Raw genomic sequence first — 16,926 nt, forward strand, 5'->3', positions numbered from 1 at the left:
TCCTTCAGCTGAGTATAGTCTGATATTTAATCCAGGTTTAATTTTAACCATCATGCTTCTACTTCCTTAAGTTTTATCTGGTTCTTTCTCAGACCTGCTTGGTCATTTTTGGTAATCTCATTTCTTTCTCTCTCTTTAATCTCATCTGTTATTTCCTGAAACATTTTGCATATTGCTAGTCAATATCTAGAGTCTTGGAGGTTTGTATCTATTGTTTTGGTCTTTCAAGATCATTTCACCATTACAATCTTTTGTTTCTTTGGGTGTTTGCTGATTGGGATTAAGTGCTCTTATTTGATTAAACTTAATTTGTGAGAATCTTGAGGCTCTGAATTGTAATTGCCTCCTGCGCAGAGCTTTTAATATGCTTCTGTAAATAATCAGGTATCATTTGTAACCTGGATAAGTTTAATTTCTTTTTGTCCTAGGCTTGTTATATAAATTTTATTCAGTATACTTACCCTGCATGTGACCCTGATCTTAATCTTGGCCTGATCTCAGGGCAAGCCTGGATTTCCCCTTTGTATACCTACGCTCAATGTGCAAGTTTCAGTTTTGTTCTTTTCTCTTTAACCCTTTTTGCCCTTGGAGATTTTCCTTGCTTTCTCACAAAACAGCCATGTTTTAAAATGCTTTGCTGCATTGCAATGGATGGAGCTTTAAGAGTCCCTATTACCATATTGCAAAAAGCAAAATCCTCAAAAGTGTGTTCTTATATAAGGTTGACCAACACATAGATCTTCATTTCTTAAATACTTTTGCATAATGTAGTGGTTCTTATACACTGTATATTTTTCCTGGGTACTTTATAAATGTGTGTTTTAGAATCTAAAAGTAAACAATTTAACATTGCACAGCCATATAAAATCAGTCCAAGGTAAGTACTCAAAAGAATTTGTTGAACTGACAATCAAGAATGTCTTCAAAAATACAGTAAGTATGACATTTCACTACTTTTAGAAACTATTAAAATAAAAATCTGAAATTGTTATTGCATATTAGAAAAAGCATAATGGTTAGGAGGAAAAAATCTGAAGTTACTTCGTCTTTCTTTGAATCTCTACCTGGTACTAAATAGCTTTGTGACTTGTATCTGTTTCCTGTTCTGTAAAATAAGAAAAATAACACTTTATGGAGATACTATAAGAATTAAATTAATTAATACATGTAAATGGCTTCCAGAAGTGCCTGGCACATAGTTAAGATGTGAGCAATTATTAATATTATTAGTAGTAATATATTATTACTAACTTATAATAATATTATTTTCATTATTACTATGTCACTAATCAAGTGCCTCCAACACACAATGATTTATCCAGCAACAAATCAAGGAAGAGCCACTTTCTAGCTTACATCATTTATATATGTTTCTATCAAGCATATGGGGTAGTGCTATTTTCATAGATCCTATAAGAATATAAATGCTTTCCATTCAGAGATGTTGGTATGACTGCACACTGAGTTGGTAGGAAGTACCAACAAAGCACGCATCCAATACAGCTGGATTACGTGGCAGAAAAGGTAAAGAGGTGAATTAAATATGGAGGACTAGATGTACTTTTGACCTCTAGTCTAGCTATTTACCTCTAAAGAGTTAATTCTCTCTCTCTCTCTCTCTCTCTCTCACACACACACACACACACACACACACACACACACACACACACACACACACACACAGACTGGGAGAGAGAGAAAGACATTGTTTTTAATACTTTTAAATCTAATATGGTTTAGGAGATTTTATTCTGGAAAAGAGTTCAGTTTCCCGTGTTCATTTCCCCCAATGTATTCCTCACACTTGAAATTAGACATTCCTGATAAATTAACCTAAAACATTTCACCATGATATAAGTAATAGTTGTTTTATTTTTCCGAGAAAGTAAAACTATAAAAGTCAATGTGCGTATTACCCCTTCTTCCAAAAGCTTAAGAAATAGTCTATATTCCAAATATGCCTTTACTTGATGAATATATCAGTTTTATAAAACTGTAATAAAATGTACAAATTTGTGTATAAGACACAAGCAGGCTTCCACAGATCCTGACTTTTTTATAGTACTTCTCTATTTGAGTCTTAGCCTATTTAAATAGTTTAATCTGCCTAACTCAACATTTTTAAACATAAGATAATATCCTGTATATTTCTGTAACTTAGAAAGTTAGTGGAGATTTTATTAAATGAAAAACAAATGTTAAAAAGTTTATGTCTTCTTGTTCAGAGTTATATTTCTTTCAACATTAATAGATATTTAAATTATGTAAGCCAGGGTTCTCTTAGTATAATTTTTACTAAACCCCAAATTCTTTTCTTCTTGCCTAAGTATTCAATTTGTCTCAAGTCCCTAAAATGAAGAGTAGACAAACTGAATTTAAATCTGCATGCTTTCCAGAAAGCTGGATGTTAGGACCATTAAGACACAGGCTAATTTTCTTAAAGTAAACAACCACATAAGAGTCCAACACATTCCCACTAAATGCTTGTTAGGAGTTAACTTAACTTTGAGAAGAGACAACACTCAGCCATATGAAATGATTACATAGTCATGATGACTACCTTAAAAATGCATTCCTGTACTCCTGTATATAGTTCTATAGTGGAACATGGAAGAAAAAATTTTTAAATAATTAATGCCCGTCATACAAGTCTTTAAAAATATAAAAAGTGTATGATCTACTAGTCAGTTTTCCATCAAAATTTTTTTCTTTTGTAACTAAATAGATTATAACTACCTCATGGAAAATAAGTTTATTCTTAGAAATCTCTATTTGCAATAATTACAAGGTTGATGTTTTAGAAAGGAATCTAGAATGACAGTAAAAAGTAATCGGATTAATTTCTCTGGTATTACCAAGTCCCATACATAAATGCTTAGTCAGAACAAGACAGCATGATATACACACAAACACTTCATCATCTTAACATTTAATGCAAGGTGTTATTAGCTGAACTTTTTACGACCCATGAAACTTACGAAAATGGAAAAGTATCCTTTGAGAATGCCCCCAAAGGATGTGCAGGTGCTGATGATTAAACTGTTTCAGCTTCAAGTTGCCCTTCATTGTAAAGTCAGTCTCAGATGAAACACCAAATTATTTATTAGTCCACCAGGGACTTAACATTACTGGCCCTTCACAATTATGCTGTGAGTTTGTTTGCGATTTCTCCAAGCACTTCATAAAATTCTCAAACAAATGAGATTTTTCAATCTATTCAAAAATGATTTTTTAACAAATAAAGCATGAAATGTTCATAATTAAGGTTTTTTCAAAGTAGAACTTGATTTTCTGTTAAATGCATTCTCTTCCCTTGTGTCTTGAAGTGATATATTATAAAAATAACCATTTTATCTCCCCATTGTGAGGTTAAATAAAGGCACAGTTAAGCACAAGATGGCAGCCATGAAGAATGGTTCTTAAAGGTAAGCTTGGTGACAAGACAGCATTATTTTTTGAGCTACTGCTAATCACCTCTTCAAGGAAAACGTCCAACCAAAGCTCCACAATATTCCATGTAAGCCTGGCAATGTTAAAACATAATATAAAAAGTAGCCTTAAGCCAACAGTGTTTTTTCTTTCTCTCTCTTTTGTCCAGAACACAGAAGACCAATATATCTTATCTACAAACAACATGCCATTTGATTTTGTTTGTGATATTCTAGTTTAATGCTGTCTTTTCCATTACATGGGTTGATATACTTATTATATTATATTAGTTAATTTAGGTGATTTCTTTTTCCTCCATTATCAATTGTTGTTCTCATTACTTTATTAGAATAATCCAGATTTTACCTTTCACTATAGTGATTTCAGTGAATAAACAAAATACTTAAAGTATAAAAGAGAAATACCAATCACTAGTCAGCCAAATGAATTTATTATCCCACTGAGCAATGCACAGTAAGAATAAACCTTATCAGTAAAAAGAAAAATTAAGCCAATTAGTCTAGGTGTGTTTTTATTGTGACAAGCCTAAAGAATAAAGATTAGAAGAACGTAACAGAAATAATTTTCAAGGTTGCAAACCTAAATATTCGTACCAGGAAATGATTTAATTCCTGAAATAGGTCCTAAAGGATAAGAAGAAAAGAAGATCCTATAGTTAGAATATTTATTTTGTTCTAGGTCTGGAGCTTTATACCTCTAAGTATGATCTCAGAGTAACAATGATCCCAATGAAGACAATTTTCAAGTCATAAGCTCACCAAGATCGGCAAGGATGAATGATACTTCCTACTATAGTTACATAAACTGGCTCAACATCCAACCACAGGACTTCTACATAATTTTCTTTTCTCTGGTAACACAAAATGAGTCAAACTACAAGATTTAAGGAGAATGCAGAGAACGCTCAGTGCCGTGGAGCTCCTGCTGGTCACCTCGTTGGTCTATACAGAAGTCATCAGAAATGACATTTAGAGTTGACAAGAACCAAACTGGGGTAATTTAAATGATTTGGTAAAATGAGTTTTGTTCTGGCTGCACTCTATATGAAAAAAACTTTACACTAAAAATATTCTCTCATTGGATGATTTCATTTTGCTTTGGTAATTCACTACTTGAGTCTGAGTATTCACTAGCAGGATGAATTGTATTTGATCAACACAGGCAGCAAGATAAAATGAGTTATAACTGATTGTATATCTGTTTACTACACAGTATATTTCAATTGCATGAACCAAAAATCAACTTAAAGTCTGCAAATAGCAAGAATGATGAATCTTTACATGAAACATAGCTTTAACAAAACCGTAGACATAATCTAAAAACAGAGCTATTGATGAAAAATAGATATCTATTTATTTCAAAGTATTCTATGTGGAAGCATAAAATAAAAAAGAGGTAAAATACTTAAAATGTTGATCTGTAATAATGGATGGGAAAGATGAAACTTACTTACATTCTCTGTATCTATGCTTATTTATTTTGAGGGTATATGCACATTACCTAATTTGATCTTCAAAATGTAACATCCCTAAGAAATGCAAGCTGTTATTAACAGGGAACTGAGGCTCAGCAGGTTAAGTAATTTGCCAAAGTCACAGGACCCAAGGAACTAGTGATCAGAGCCTGTGCTCCTGGCCACTGCTGTCTTCCCTGTAATGGGCTGGACAGCAAAACAAAGGAAAAAAACAAACAAAAAAATAAAACAAAATAAAAAAACAAAGGGTGTGGCTTATCATAGATAGGCAGACTTCAGAAATCACTTAAGTTGTGAAGAAATCAGAGGGAATTCTCTCTCTCTGATTGTCATTACACATAATCTGGATGGGTGTACGTGGGAAACAAAGTTTAGGGAGGAACAAACTGGAATTTATGAACTAGAAAATAATAACTGCAAAGTTCAGCACATATATGTAAACCCAGTGTACAAAGAGAAAAAAAAAACCCTACAATACAAAAAAAACCAATTCTGCCCCCTTTCGTGTGTGCAAGAGTAACAAATTCCTTTTAAGGCAGGGTTTACTTTTTACTGCCCTCAAAATCCTAACGCTAAACTAAAGGGTCCAGATATGCTGGGTTTTCAAACCCCTCAATAAAGAAGGATGTCTAGCAATTCTTCCAGTACTTAAAAATCCCAACAGAAAACGTGCATGTGCTCAGGATAAGAGCTACATGAACAAGAGGAGGGTATAGCTCAGTGGTAGAGTGCATGCCTAGCATGCATGAGGTCCTGGGTTCAATCCCATACCTCCATAATAAATAAACAAAAACCTAATTACCTCCCCTCATAAAAAAATTTTAAAAAATTTTTAGAAGAGCTACATAAACCAAAAAGCCTGACCTCTTTAAGTGTAATTCCATCAATTCTATACGTGAATATACAATATTGTAAATTCAAAGGGTCTACATGGTTACGTATGTCTAATTAAAACAGAAAGATGACGTATTTCTAATAAGCAAAATTTGGTAGAAAACTTGTTTTCAAACATGTTACTCATAGGAGAGAAATAACAAAGGCATCCTAAGAGGTGAAAGCATTTGGAAGTATTTCTCTATAATGAGATTAGTTAAGCGTAATAAATAAGGTGTCAGATGAAATTTGCTTAAGGAGTTAAGACTGCTCTTGCAAGCTGTGCTAATAATTTTGGTTAAAGAAATAAAATAGCGAAAGGTCTTCCAATGATAAAAAAATGAAGTGTCACCCAGACAAAACATGCGAGCGCTGGAGAAGAAACCACGTAACTTGGGCCTATGTAAGCACAAGCAGTTTGAGGCAGACTCTAACACAAATGTGACTGGAAGTGGGACCAGGACATACATATGCTTCAAAGCCACAGTGAACAATGAGAGATGCAAAAATTAGATGTAAACTCAAAGAACAAACATGAGCTTGCTACAGCTGTTGGATACGATATAGGGGGACAAAGGGTCCTTGCAAGATGCAACAAAAACTCCTTAATGCACTCACTTCATCCTGCAGAAGCATGATATCGCTATTAATCACAGGTACATTGGTAATGGCATAAAATAATGAGTCAAAAACCAGTCTGGTTACTCGGTCATTTCCAAAAGGTGCCCACCAGGAGAGAGCCTCCCTGGGCTGGGGTACCTGACAGGGATGTGCGATGCAAGTGGAAAACGATGATTATTGTCATACGACACTGCACGCCTGAAGGCATTAACTTCATCTGGTGAAGCCTGATGCCTGGTGGGCCACCAATTTACTCAGCCTGTAGTGTGAGGTCAAACATTTCCACCTAGTACCTCCAACTTGAACTTTACGCTTCACATGAGCCCTGCAGGAAATAAAAATCTATTACAGAGAGGTGCTGACTCCCTACCCCTTACCTTAACCCTCACCGCAGCAACAAGGCCTGATATGAAAAGGCCTCTAATGTTAAAAAACAATATTTTATGCTTCAAAATAGAACCAGACCTGCAAACATTCCTTTATCTTGAGCCCATCAATATAAATAAAAAGTTATTCTATCAAGTAGTGAGGAAATAAAGTATCCTGTGTGCTGGTTCCCTTCAGTAAGTTATCAGAAAACACCCTTAAAAACAACATTTTGACTTTTCTTACAAACTCTCTGAGCAGCAATGTACTTGGGAATGTTAAAAAAATAAAGTGTCGGCTTTGGGGTCAGGCGGGGTTTCACTTAATCCTGCCCATACTGAGCAGAGGCACAGAGTTTCTTTCTCTGCCTTGCAGTTTCCTCCAGGTAACATTCTGTACCTTACAAAGATGTTGTGAAGACAAAGGGAGATAACATACGTATAGCACCAAGCACAGGGTCTTAGCAACTCCATCAGTGGCAGGTGTATTTGGTTTTGTCCTGCCGAAGATGGTGATTTAAAAGAGCTGAAAAAAAAAATTAAACATAAACTTACTCCCTATCTCTTGGAAGTTGATCAATCGTTCTAAACAGAAATCAGTCCCAATGAGCATACTACCTACAGTAGACTGTGAGAATGACTATGGAAAGAATCACTCATTAATTCCCAGTGGACAACCCTCAGTTAGCAAAGAGGTGAGTTAAACTGCTGTCACAATGAACAGCTGTTCCTCAGAGGGAGCTACAAGATTGTGAAACCTCTCTCCCTTGGTCTACATGGCTTGAGGCAGCAGACTGGAACAGATGTTCCCTCGTGAGCTATGGTAAAAAGGCTCAGAGAACAAAAAGAAAAAAAAAAATGCTGAACAGCTATATCTATACAAATTAGTTGGGAGATCCCAGTAACAGGGGTGAGACTCCCTGAGTTAGCATCTCTGCTCAGTCACTTATTAGCTGTGTAATGACACACAAGTCACAGTCAAAGCCTCAGTCTCCACATCTGTAAAATGGGAATAATTACAGTACCCATATCACATCTGTTTGTTGTTGTAAGGATTAAGTGAATGAAAAGAGCACCTGGCCCTTGGTTGACAGTCTATGTGTTAGCTCTAAGAGAATGTCAGTCACTGTAGATGGACACATCTGTCACTAGATGAAGCGAAGTCTGAGCAGATATCAGAGGGGTGAGCAGGATGATTTAGCTGGGCAAAACATGGAAGGAGTGCTCCAAGCATGGGGAACAGCAAGCAGAGAGGACTGAACTTGAGAGAAAACATTCCATGGAAGGCTGCCATAGTGGAGGGCAGGTGTACAATGAGGACAGTGTTCCAACTCCTTATATGAAATACAAAACGGACCTATACTTTATGGTAAAATGGGCTGCTCACTCATGACCATGGGTCATGAACGCCAGTAGATGAAGCAACAATGTAAACATGTTAACCTATCAAACATATTTAATAATGTAAACATAATTTAACAGTAATTTCTTAAGAGAAAATATATATTTTTGCCTATTGTATTAATGTGGCTTTCCAGAACAGACCTTTGGTAAATTAAAGGTCCACATCTATTCCTAACAATTTCATACTAGCTCACTGAAATTTATGTAGTTTCCAAGGTTGAATAGTATGGAATTAAATAGCAACCTAAGAGATCAGAAGACATTGACAAAAGACATTTGTCGGTAATTTCTGTCAGTCTTTTTAAAGATACAGCATCTAAAATTCAAGCTGTATAACCATATTTGCCAGAAAGAAAGGAAGAAAAATTTGTGTTGAGAAACTGCACTTCCTTACAGTCTTTTTATCTAAAGAAAACTTCCTTTCCAAATTATTTAAAGTGTTTTGTATATTTACCTCTAAAAATTTTAATTTAGTACAATGTGTATCTGAGTGTGTTTAAGTATGTGTGTGTGTGTGTATGTGATGGCAGCTACTTGTAGGACCCATGTGAACTCTGAAATAGACAAAGTATAGCTGTCACTCTGTTACGCTCCATTTTGAACCTTTCCCCATTCAAACACTTTCTCTCACTGCCCACCACTTAGGAACAGAAATGCCACGTTACGTACAGAACTCCCACCAGATCTCAGGAAGATTAGGAATTAAATCCGGATTCAAATCCCAATTCAATCACTTACAAACAAAGAGACCTTGGTCTCTTTCTTCATTTGTCACAGAGGCATAGTAACAGCAAAAAGGGAGGTCTACATTCATGAAGAAAATCTACAAAAAGATACAGACTTATTATGAAGATTGGATTATTATGAGATAATACACATAAGGCATTTGGAAAAATGTCTGGCTCATAGAAAATACTCAATATCTGATGGTTATTATTATTTTATATATGCATTTCAAAATTTCATGCATAATTCTGTCATGGGTCCCGAAGACCACTCTCAGGTTTGATAATTTGTTGGAAGGCCTCACAGAACTCAGAGAAGTTGTCATACTCACTGTTACAGTTTATTACAGTGAAAGGATACAGATTAGAATCACAGTTGTCTTCTCCCAGTGGAGTTTCATTATTACAGCCACAATGTGTGACAACACATAAGATGTACTGCCAACCAGGAAGGTCACCTAAGCCTTGGTGTCCAGAGTCTTACTGAGGAGGTCAGTCATGTAGGCATGAATGTAGACCTACAATCCTTTAGCTACTCAGTCTCCAGCACCTCACAGAGGACAAACCAACCCAGTGTGACCCAGAGCCCCAGGAAACAAAAATAGGTGTTCACCATGAATCACACTTCTCACATAAACTAGCCTGGCCCAAGGCCTCAGGTATACAAAGACAGCCTTATCAGACAGGATTTGCCAAGGACTTAAGGGTCATCTCTCCAGAGCCAAAGGCCAGTACGTTCTTTGAAATGCACAGGGTTTGACTACCTCAAGCTCACTGAGTTAACCTTTCACTGCGTAATAATTTATTAAGCAACTACCATGTGCCAGGAGCTATGATAAATACTTAATATACATTATCTCATTTAATATTTAAATACTCTTATGAGAAAGGAATTAACATCTCCTTTTTCAAATAAGGAAACTGAAACTCAGGAAGGCTCAAGAGTGTTCAAACCACGTAACTAGTGTGGAATCCAAACTTAGCTCTCTCAAACTGCAAAGCTGTGGCTACTTCCACTAAGCCATGCTGCTTCGTAAAATATTAGAAAAACTAAAATAGTGTATTACACAATATATCACACATAAAGGCACATGATAAATATATTTAATTATCAAATTTATTTCCAGTAGTGATAAAATAATGTAAAAAACACTTTGAATTTGTGGAGGAAACAAACTAGAGCTGTGAGCAAATGTGTACTTATTATAGAATAGTTTTCCTTTAAAATAGTGAGTTTTTAATGAAAAGGCTATCTGATCACAACCAAGTGACTATAACCAAGTTCAATAAATTCAGCAATAAAGTTTTCCTGAAATGAAAAAGAACCAGCTCCTCAAATTCAACCTTCTTTTTCTTTACACCTCAAAACTTTTTAATCCCCACAAACATCTGCTGAAATACAAAAATGACTTACCCATCTATTAAGAATAACATAATCTTTCTTTGTAGAAATGTATCACCAGCTTCCCCAGGGAGGCAACAATGCTTTCTCACTTTAATACATATGGGGTTTTTCTTCCCCCATCTAATCAGCTAATACTTTTCAAAAGATCTTTTTAATGCCTAAATGAAAAGATTCTACATCAGAGACCTCACCTCCCTATTAAAGTATCTAAAGGAAACCCTAGGAATGTAAAACTCATTCAAAGGCAAATCACAGGTAGCACATTGTACAATGCATTAAGAAAAGAAAAGGGAAAAAAAGCTTCACAAGAGCTGCACAGAATTTGGTAAAATTATACCACAAAAATATAAATTGATTTTAAGTATAAAGAAACAAATTCATAGCCAAAAACTTATTACAAAAGTGCTTTGTAATCAGCCAGGAGGGGAGTTTTTATGAAAAACTTCAAAATTTGTCACTTTTTCAATCAAAATTTCTGATTACAGCTTAATTTTGGGAAGGCCAAAAAGAGAACAAAACACACATTTTTCAATAGATTTAAAAATCTGAAATTCTTAAAGCTAACTTTCAACATCAGAGAAGGTAGGTTTTACTACAGACATCAGGAATGGGATGGATAATGAAGTAAGAGTAACAGTAGATTAAGTAGTGTAGACATAAATACTTTCTAAAAAACAGATGAAAAATTTTAACATACCATGAATATAGTTCGGAAGTTACTCAAGTCACTCAAAAAGTCTTCCACTGACACCTTCCTCACGTCAATGGCAAAGTACCCCATTATGCTCTGGTATAACTTCTCCATGTTTTCATGTAATTTTGAAAGTTTCTCATGCTGTTCTTTTGCGCTGATAACAAAGCTGTATATTATAGTTAAGGTATTCTGAAATTTACAAAGTGATGTTTTAGGGGAAAAGAAACCCTGTGAGTCCCATGTTTTAATTTAATTGTTAGCTGCTAATACAAACCTCCAAAATGCCAAAATTAGCTCTAACAGTTAACCATTCTTACAATTCGATCTACACTGTACAGTGATAAAATCTTAAGTGTAATTCCTGATTAACACCGGCAAAATGACCGGAAAAGTTAAATATTTATATATTTAAGATTTCTCTTTTACAATTGAGTTCAGGGGAATTTTTCTTCCAATTTGCCTATCTATCTTATTCACATAATGCAATACGATTTAACGTTATAGCTCAGTAGTTCCAATAAATGTTGAAATCAGTAACACAGGCATTAAGCATAGCAGTCAAAGCAGACAATCTGTGGTCAGTTTCTAGTTCCTGCACTTGGTAGTACTGTGCTGATAAACAAATGCCATCATCTCTCTGTGCCACAATTTCCTCTCCTGTAAAATGGTAATAATAATAATGATGATGATAATAATAATAATGATAATAATAATAATGATATCACCTATCTCATAGGGCTGTTGTGAGGACTGATGAATTAACACATGTAAAGTTCTTAGAAAAATGAATGGCATTTAGTAATACATCTAAATACTTGGTCTTATATTGCCCACTTACTCTTAAGCTTTATTTAAGGTTCTAAAAGCAATAAATTTTTTAACAGTTACATTAAAAACTTATATTATGTAGGTAAATCTACCTTTTAACTTCTCCTTTGGAAAACTGGTATATAATTTCTTCTATGTATCACGTGATTCAAAATTATGATTACATACACAGAGAAATAATATTCTCTCACTTATTTATGACAATTAATTCAGAGTACACGGAGATTGAGAAGACTTTCTGCAAACGTGGTGGTGACATTAGAACACATTTACTAAACACACCATGGAATTTCCTTTGTGGTAAAATCCCCAAACCACATTCTGAATAGATGACTCTGTTAGAGCATCAGTCATAATTATCTTCGGCTTTAAATAGAGACATTCAAAGAAATGAACACACAGAATTAAACTTCCTGAAGTCACCTTATTGTCTCTAACACAAAAGGATAAACAGACATTAACACATTTTTTTAAGTCAGTCACAAAACAGTAACTAGACTCGGACCAAGAGAAAGAAGTTAAAAATGGAATGTTTATATCTAAAAATAAAATTTTTCCATAATTTCAAACAGATATGGTTCCTTTGGTCAGAGCAATCCCCAGTGAAGGATGAAATAAGGAAACTGATCCAGGCCCTGTTCTGAGAAAAAGAAGGAAAGATTAAGACAGAGCACTGGTAGCACTGCTGCCAGACAGGTGGTGATCCAGGGGCAGAAGAATTTTAACAACTAGAACCCAACCTCCCCACAAGGAAACAAGGCATCCCAGTCAGTCTCAACTCCCCTGTACTCATGTCTACAGTCAGTCCACAAACTAGCTATTGCCCTTCGATGCATGGTTTTGTTTCGTTTTTCATACGATGCTCTGCTTAGTTAAATATATAGTATTTCAAACCTTCAATGAAAAAAATATGAAAATGAATATATGTATGTATATGCAGAACTGGGAAATTGTGCTGTACACCAGAAATTGACACATCATAATGACTATATTTCAGAAGAAAGAATAGACTAGCATATAAGGAGTCTGGATTTTAATGCAAGAGCTGATTTTTTTTTTTAATGGGCTTAGAAAATCTACCGATCTTTCTTCTGCTAGTTTATAGTCATCTGAATACCAAAATGCCTCCTTATACTTCCTAAGAATCTAGATCATAATAGTACCAGTGGTTGATGCATTTATATGTTGGAATATTTTTGTGTGTGTGTGTGTGGTAACATTTTTTAATCTTTGGATGAACAAAAGATTTTGTAACATTAGTCAAATCACAAAATCACAAGAAATTGTAACAATACGTGTGACAGGTTTCTACAAACTTTGTCTTGTGAGACATCCATATTTGTGAAATGCTGTAGGTAAAGTGAATTTATGTAAATAAAAATCACATTTGAAATGCATTCAGAAACTATCACTAAGTGGAACATATGGTGATTCATTTGTTATGTGTAATAAGCATCTTTCATTTACCTAGCAAGTTCAGAATCAACCTTGGTTTATCTATCCAATCTATAAACTCTCACCTAAAATTTATGTCCCAGATAGAGACTATATCTACACGGATTATTTATATATCTTAAATCTTATCTAAGAGAGAAATCATTTTCTGCCTTTGCTTGTCCAAACCTATCATGCAAAGCTTGGTTCAATTCATCCTCCTTTCACGAAGCCACCTTCTCTAATCTCTACAACTCTGAGTGATCATTTGTTGTCCTGAACACACAGCATCTGTATTTCATTGTAGTCTCTAATGAAGCTGTTTGTTTTCCCTCCTAGTCCAATCCCCTAGTAGTGCTTTGCTCTTGCCACATTTTGAAGGGTGGTCACCTCTGATTGTCAGCTCCTTCTCTAAATGCTGTGTTCCACCTTCTTAGCTGTATTAAGTCTAATTATCTGCAACTACATTGGTGCCAATTACTCATTTCACCCTAGCGTCATCATTCCTAAACTTTGGTGGGAAGGGTGACAGGCTTCCTCAAAAGTCTGATGTACCTCAAGGAACTTCTATGCATAAAATTGCATATAAATGCATTCACACACACACACACACATTTTGGATGTAATGTTAGCAGCTAACAGAGCCCCCTAAAAGTAGCTATCCTGGACAATAGGTCACACTACTTGGGCAGGTTTTACTAATTGTATGGTTCTACAGCTATTCCTTTTTTGCTCCATCACTGCTCATAAGGCCTTGAGTTTTAATAATAGGCACTCCACAAATACTAGTAATTTTATTCTAATACCTGGGAAGATGCCCATTCACAGTAATAGGTTTGATATTAAAATAAAACTGTATTATTCAATACCACTTTTAAGAATGTCAGGTAAGAATCAAAAGTTAATGAAGTAGTAGGGAGGGTATATAGCTCATTGGTAGAGTGCATGCTTAGCGTGCATGAGGTCCTGGGTTCAATCCCCAGTACCTCCATTTAACAAATAATAATTAAAATAAATAAACCTAATTATCTCTCCCAAAATTAATTTAAAAATTTTTTTAAAGTTAATGAAAATCAGAAATCATATTATGCCTAGACAGACTTAATAAAAACAGTACAATCCTATTAAAAGGTGTGATGGGAAAGAAGTCCAAGAGCTAAAACCATGGAAATCACATATTCTAACAGCTAGAGAGCTTTATAAATTGATTTTCTTATCATTGTTATCTATAAAACAACTTGCTCCCAAAGGAAATAAGTGGAGCTTCGAATAACTGGAATTATCCACAAAAATGGTAAAATTGTGATTGAACAGAAAAAATTTTGGAAGTAACCAAATAAATTCTCAGAAGTGTAAAATGATTGTCTGATGGAATGGAATAAATGGTTACATCACACTCTCCACCATTAGTAATGGGTTATCTCCCATTGAGGGATGGGGAAACATTCCGATAAAAAGAATCAGCAGCATTCAAAAGAAAAAACAAACGCAAGTGTTTTTGTGACAATTGTTAAACTCTGGTTAGAAGGAAATGCCATGTCAGAAGTAGTAATAAGGCTTTATTATTTTTTCCCCAGCATCAAGTCTTATATTGGTAAAGAGTTTTAGAAATAGGTGAGCTAATCAACAAAATAAAGATTTGATAAAATTCATTATAGAAATATTGATATATATTCAACTACTTGATATTTTTGTGAAATCTATTTTCTTTTCCTCTACCAGGAGTAAGGCCAAATTCTGATGAGTTTCTGCTTGAATCTCTGTAATTTTCCCATTTGAAAGGTACAGGACAACCAGATCTGCGTTCACGCATGATGAACCACAAATATCTGGTGCTGGCCAATTAAGTAGCCAGACTGAGACTTGGGATTTAACTCCTGGTCAGCAAGAACTGCTCATTCTCAAACCACCCGGCACAAATACACTCTACATTTATTCTCATGTTTTGCCCTCATTATTGCACTTCCCCCACCCAGGATGTCTATTACTTCCATTAATCATCTTACAGAACCAGCTTCAATCAGTCCACCATGTCTAAAACCTTTTATAGATCATCTTAAGCACCAGGATCCAGCCAGCCAAGCAGGCAGGCATTCAGGCAGCCAGTCCCTAAACAGTCATTGGACTCCACTGAGTTCCCCTCTGCTAGGCACGAGGAAAAACAGTAGTTGACAAGGTAAGCAAAGTCCCTGCTTTCATGAAAGATGCTTTCTAGAGTGGCGACAGATAATAAAGAGGTAAATGAATTAGCTATTCAGGCAGTAGTAAGTATGATGAAGAAATCAAAAGTTTGGGATGTTACATAGAATAACAGAGGCTAGGATGGGCACTCAGGGAAGTCCTGGCTAAGAAGGTGACAGTGACTGAGGCATGACTGTAAGACAGCAGTAGCACGATGTCGTAGAGCACCTGCTGTGGGCGCAGCAAGACTGCAGAGAAGAAAAAGACGAGTACAAGGTTGCTGATTCATAGAGGACGATGAACAGGATATTATAACCTGAGTTTTAAGTTTGTTAAGAATGAGTTAAATGGAACACAGGTGAGAGAAAAAGCAGAAAAAAGGAGGGAGAGAAGACTAATTCAAGAAAAAAAAAAATCTGCTCTTACAAATCACCTGACTACCCAACTTCCTACTCTTGCAAATGGACCAGGTATCATATAAGTTTACATTTCACCCATTCCACTCTTCTATACTTCCTAACCACAGTTCAATTAAATAAAAATGTACTGAATTCCTTTACGTGAAAAATGCTGTGCTTTATGCAGGGTGGAATATAGATATAAGTGAGATGGAAGTCTTCCTCTCAAGGAATTTATTGGGATAATTACAGCATCTATGTAGTGATTTCAGAAATGCCTAAAATATTGTTATGCAGGGGAACAACAAAAAAGAAAGTGTGAAAATAAAGTGGGATTGCAATGATGAAATTTAAAGATAAAATGGGAAAGTCAAATAATTTGTCACAGAAGTTGTGTGACAAATACAAAAACATATAAAGGTCTAGCATAATGATTTTTTCTAAAAGACTTGGGAGAAGGGGTAGCACAAGAAGGAAAGTGAAAGGTAGAGGCTTGTGCGAGGAGAATTTCAAGGGCGATGCTCTAGGATCTATTTGTCATTTTCCTTAAAATAAGAAATACTCCAGAATTTAAAGATCAAAAGAAAGGAACAGGCACTCATGACACAAATCCTAGAATTTTCTCACTTTTCTCACTGATGAGAATTCAATAGGTATATACACCTCACATATAATACTTTATATATAACAACAAATATTGATGACCCCACCTTGAATCATGTTACACATTTTTCAAGCTATTTACAGTGAAACTACTCAATTCTAATTATATTTCTGACCAGGCTCAGCAATCAAAAAGTAACATAATTATTACTAAAAAGTCAATGTGATATATATGAAATAACTGTGTGTGCCTTTTAAAGAATGTACTAAATTTGCATTTTTTAATATTAAGATGTGAACAGAAAGAAAGGAACTACCGAGAGGATAAAAATACAATCAATATACTGTAACTGAATGCTATTTGTGAAATTTCATTCCATGAAATTATAACAAAATTACATCATTATAATTTAAAACAATTCAATTAACAGATTATTTAATAGTTCACCAAATCATGATTGTTTATACAGA

At 34.9% G+C, this 16,926-nt stretch overlaps 1 protein-coding gene across 1 annotated transcript in view; it reads right to left on the reverse strand.

Annotated features, from left to right (window-relative positions):
* DIAPH3 (diaphanous related formin 3) overlaps window positions 1-16,926 on the reverse strand; it is a 470,879-nt gene that overhangs the window by 154,006 nt on the left and 299,947 nt on the right. The window contains exon 24 of the mRNA XM_074378260.1: window positions 11,015-11,178. Coding sequence (XP_074234361.1) covers window positions 11,015-11,178 — 164 coding nt within the window. The remainder of the gene's footprint in view (window positions 1-11,014; window positions 11,179-16,926) is intronic.

This window comes from Camelus bactrianus, chromosome 14, assembly GCF_048773025.1.
Source record: "Camelus bactrianus isolate YW-2024 breed Bactrian camel chromosome 14, ASM4877302v1, whole genome shotgun sequence".
Classification (NCBI taxonomy): Eukaryota; Metazoa; Chordata; class Mammalia; order Artiodactyla; family Camelidae; genus Camelus; species Camelus bactrianus.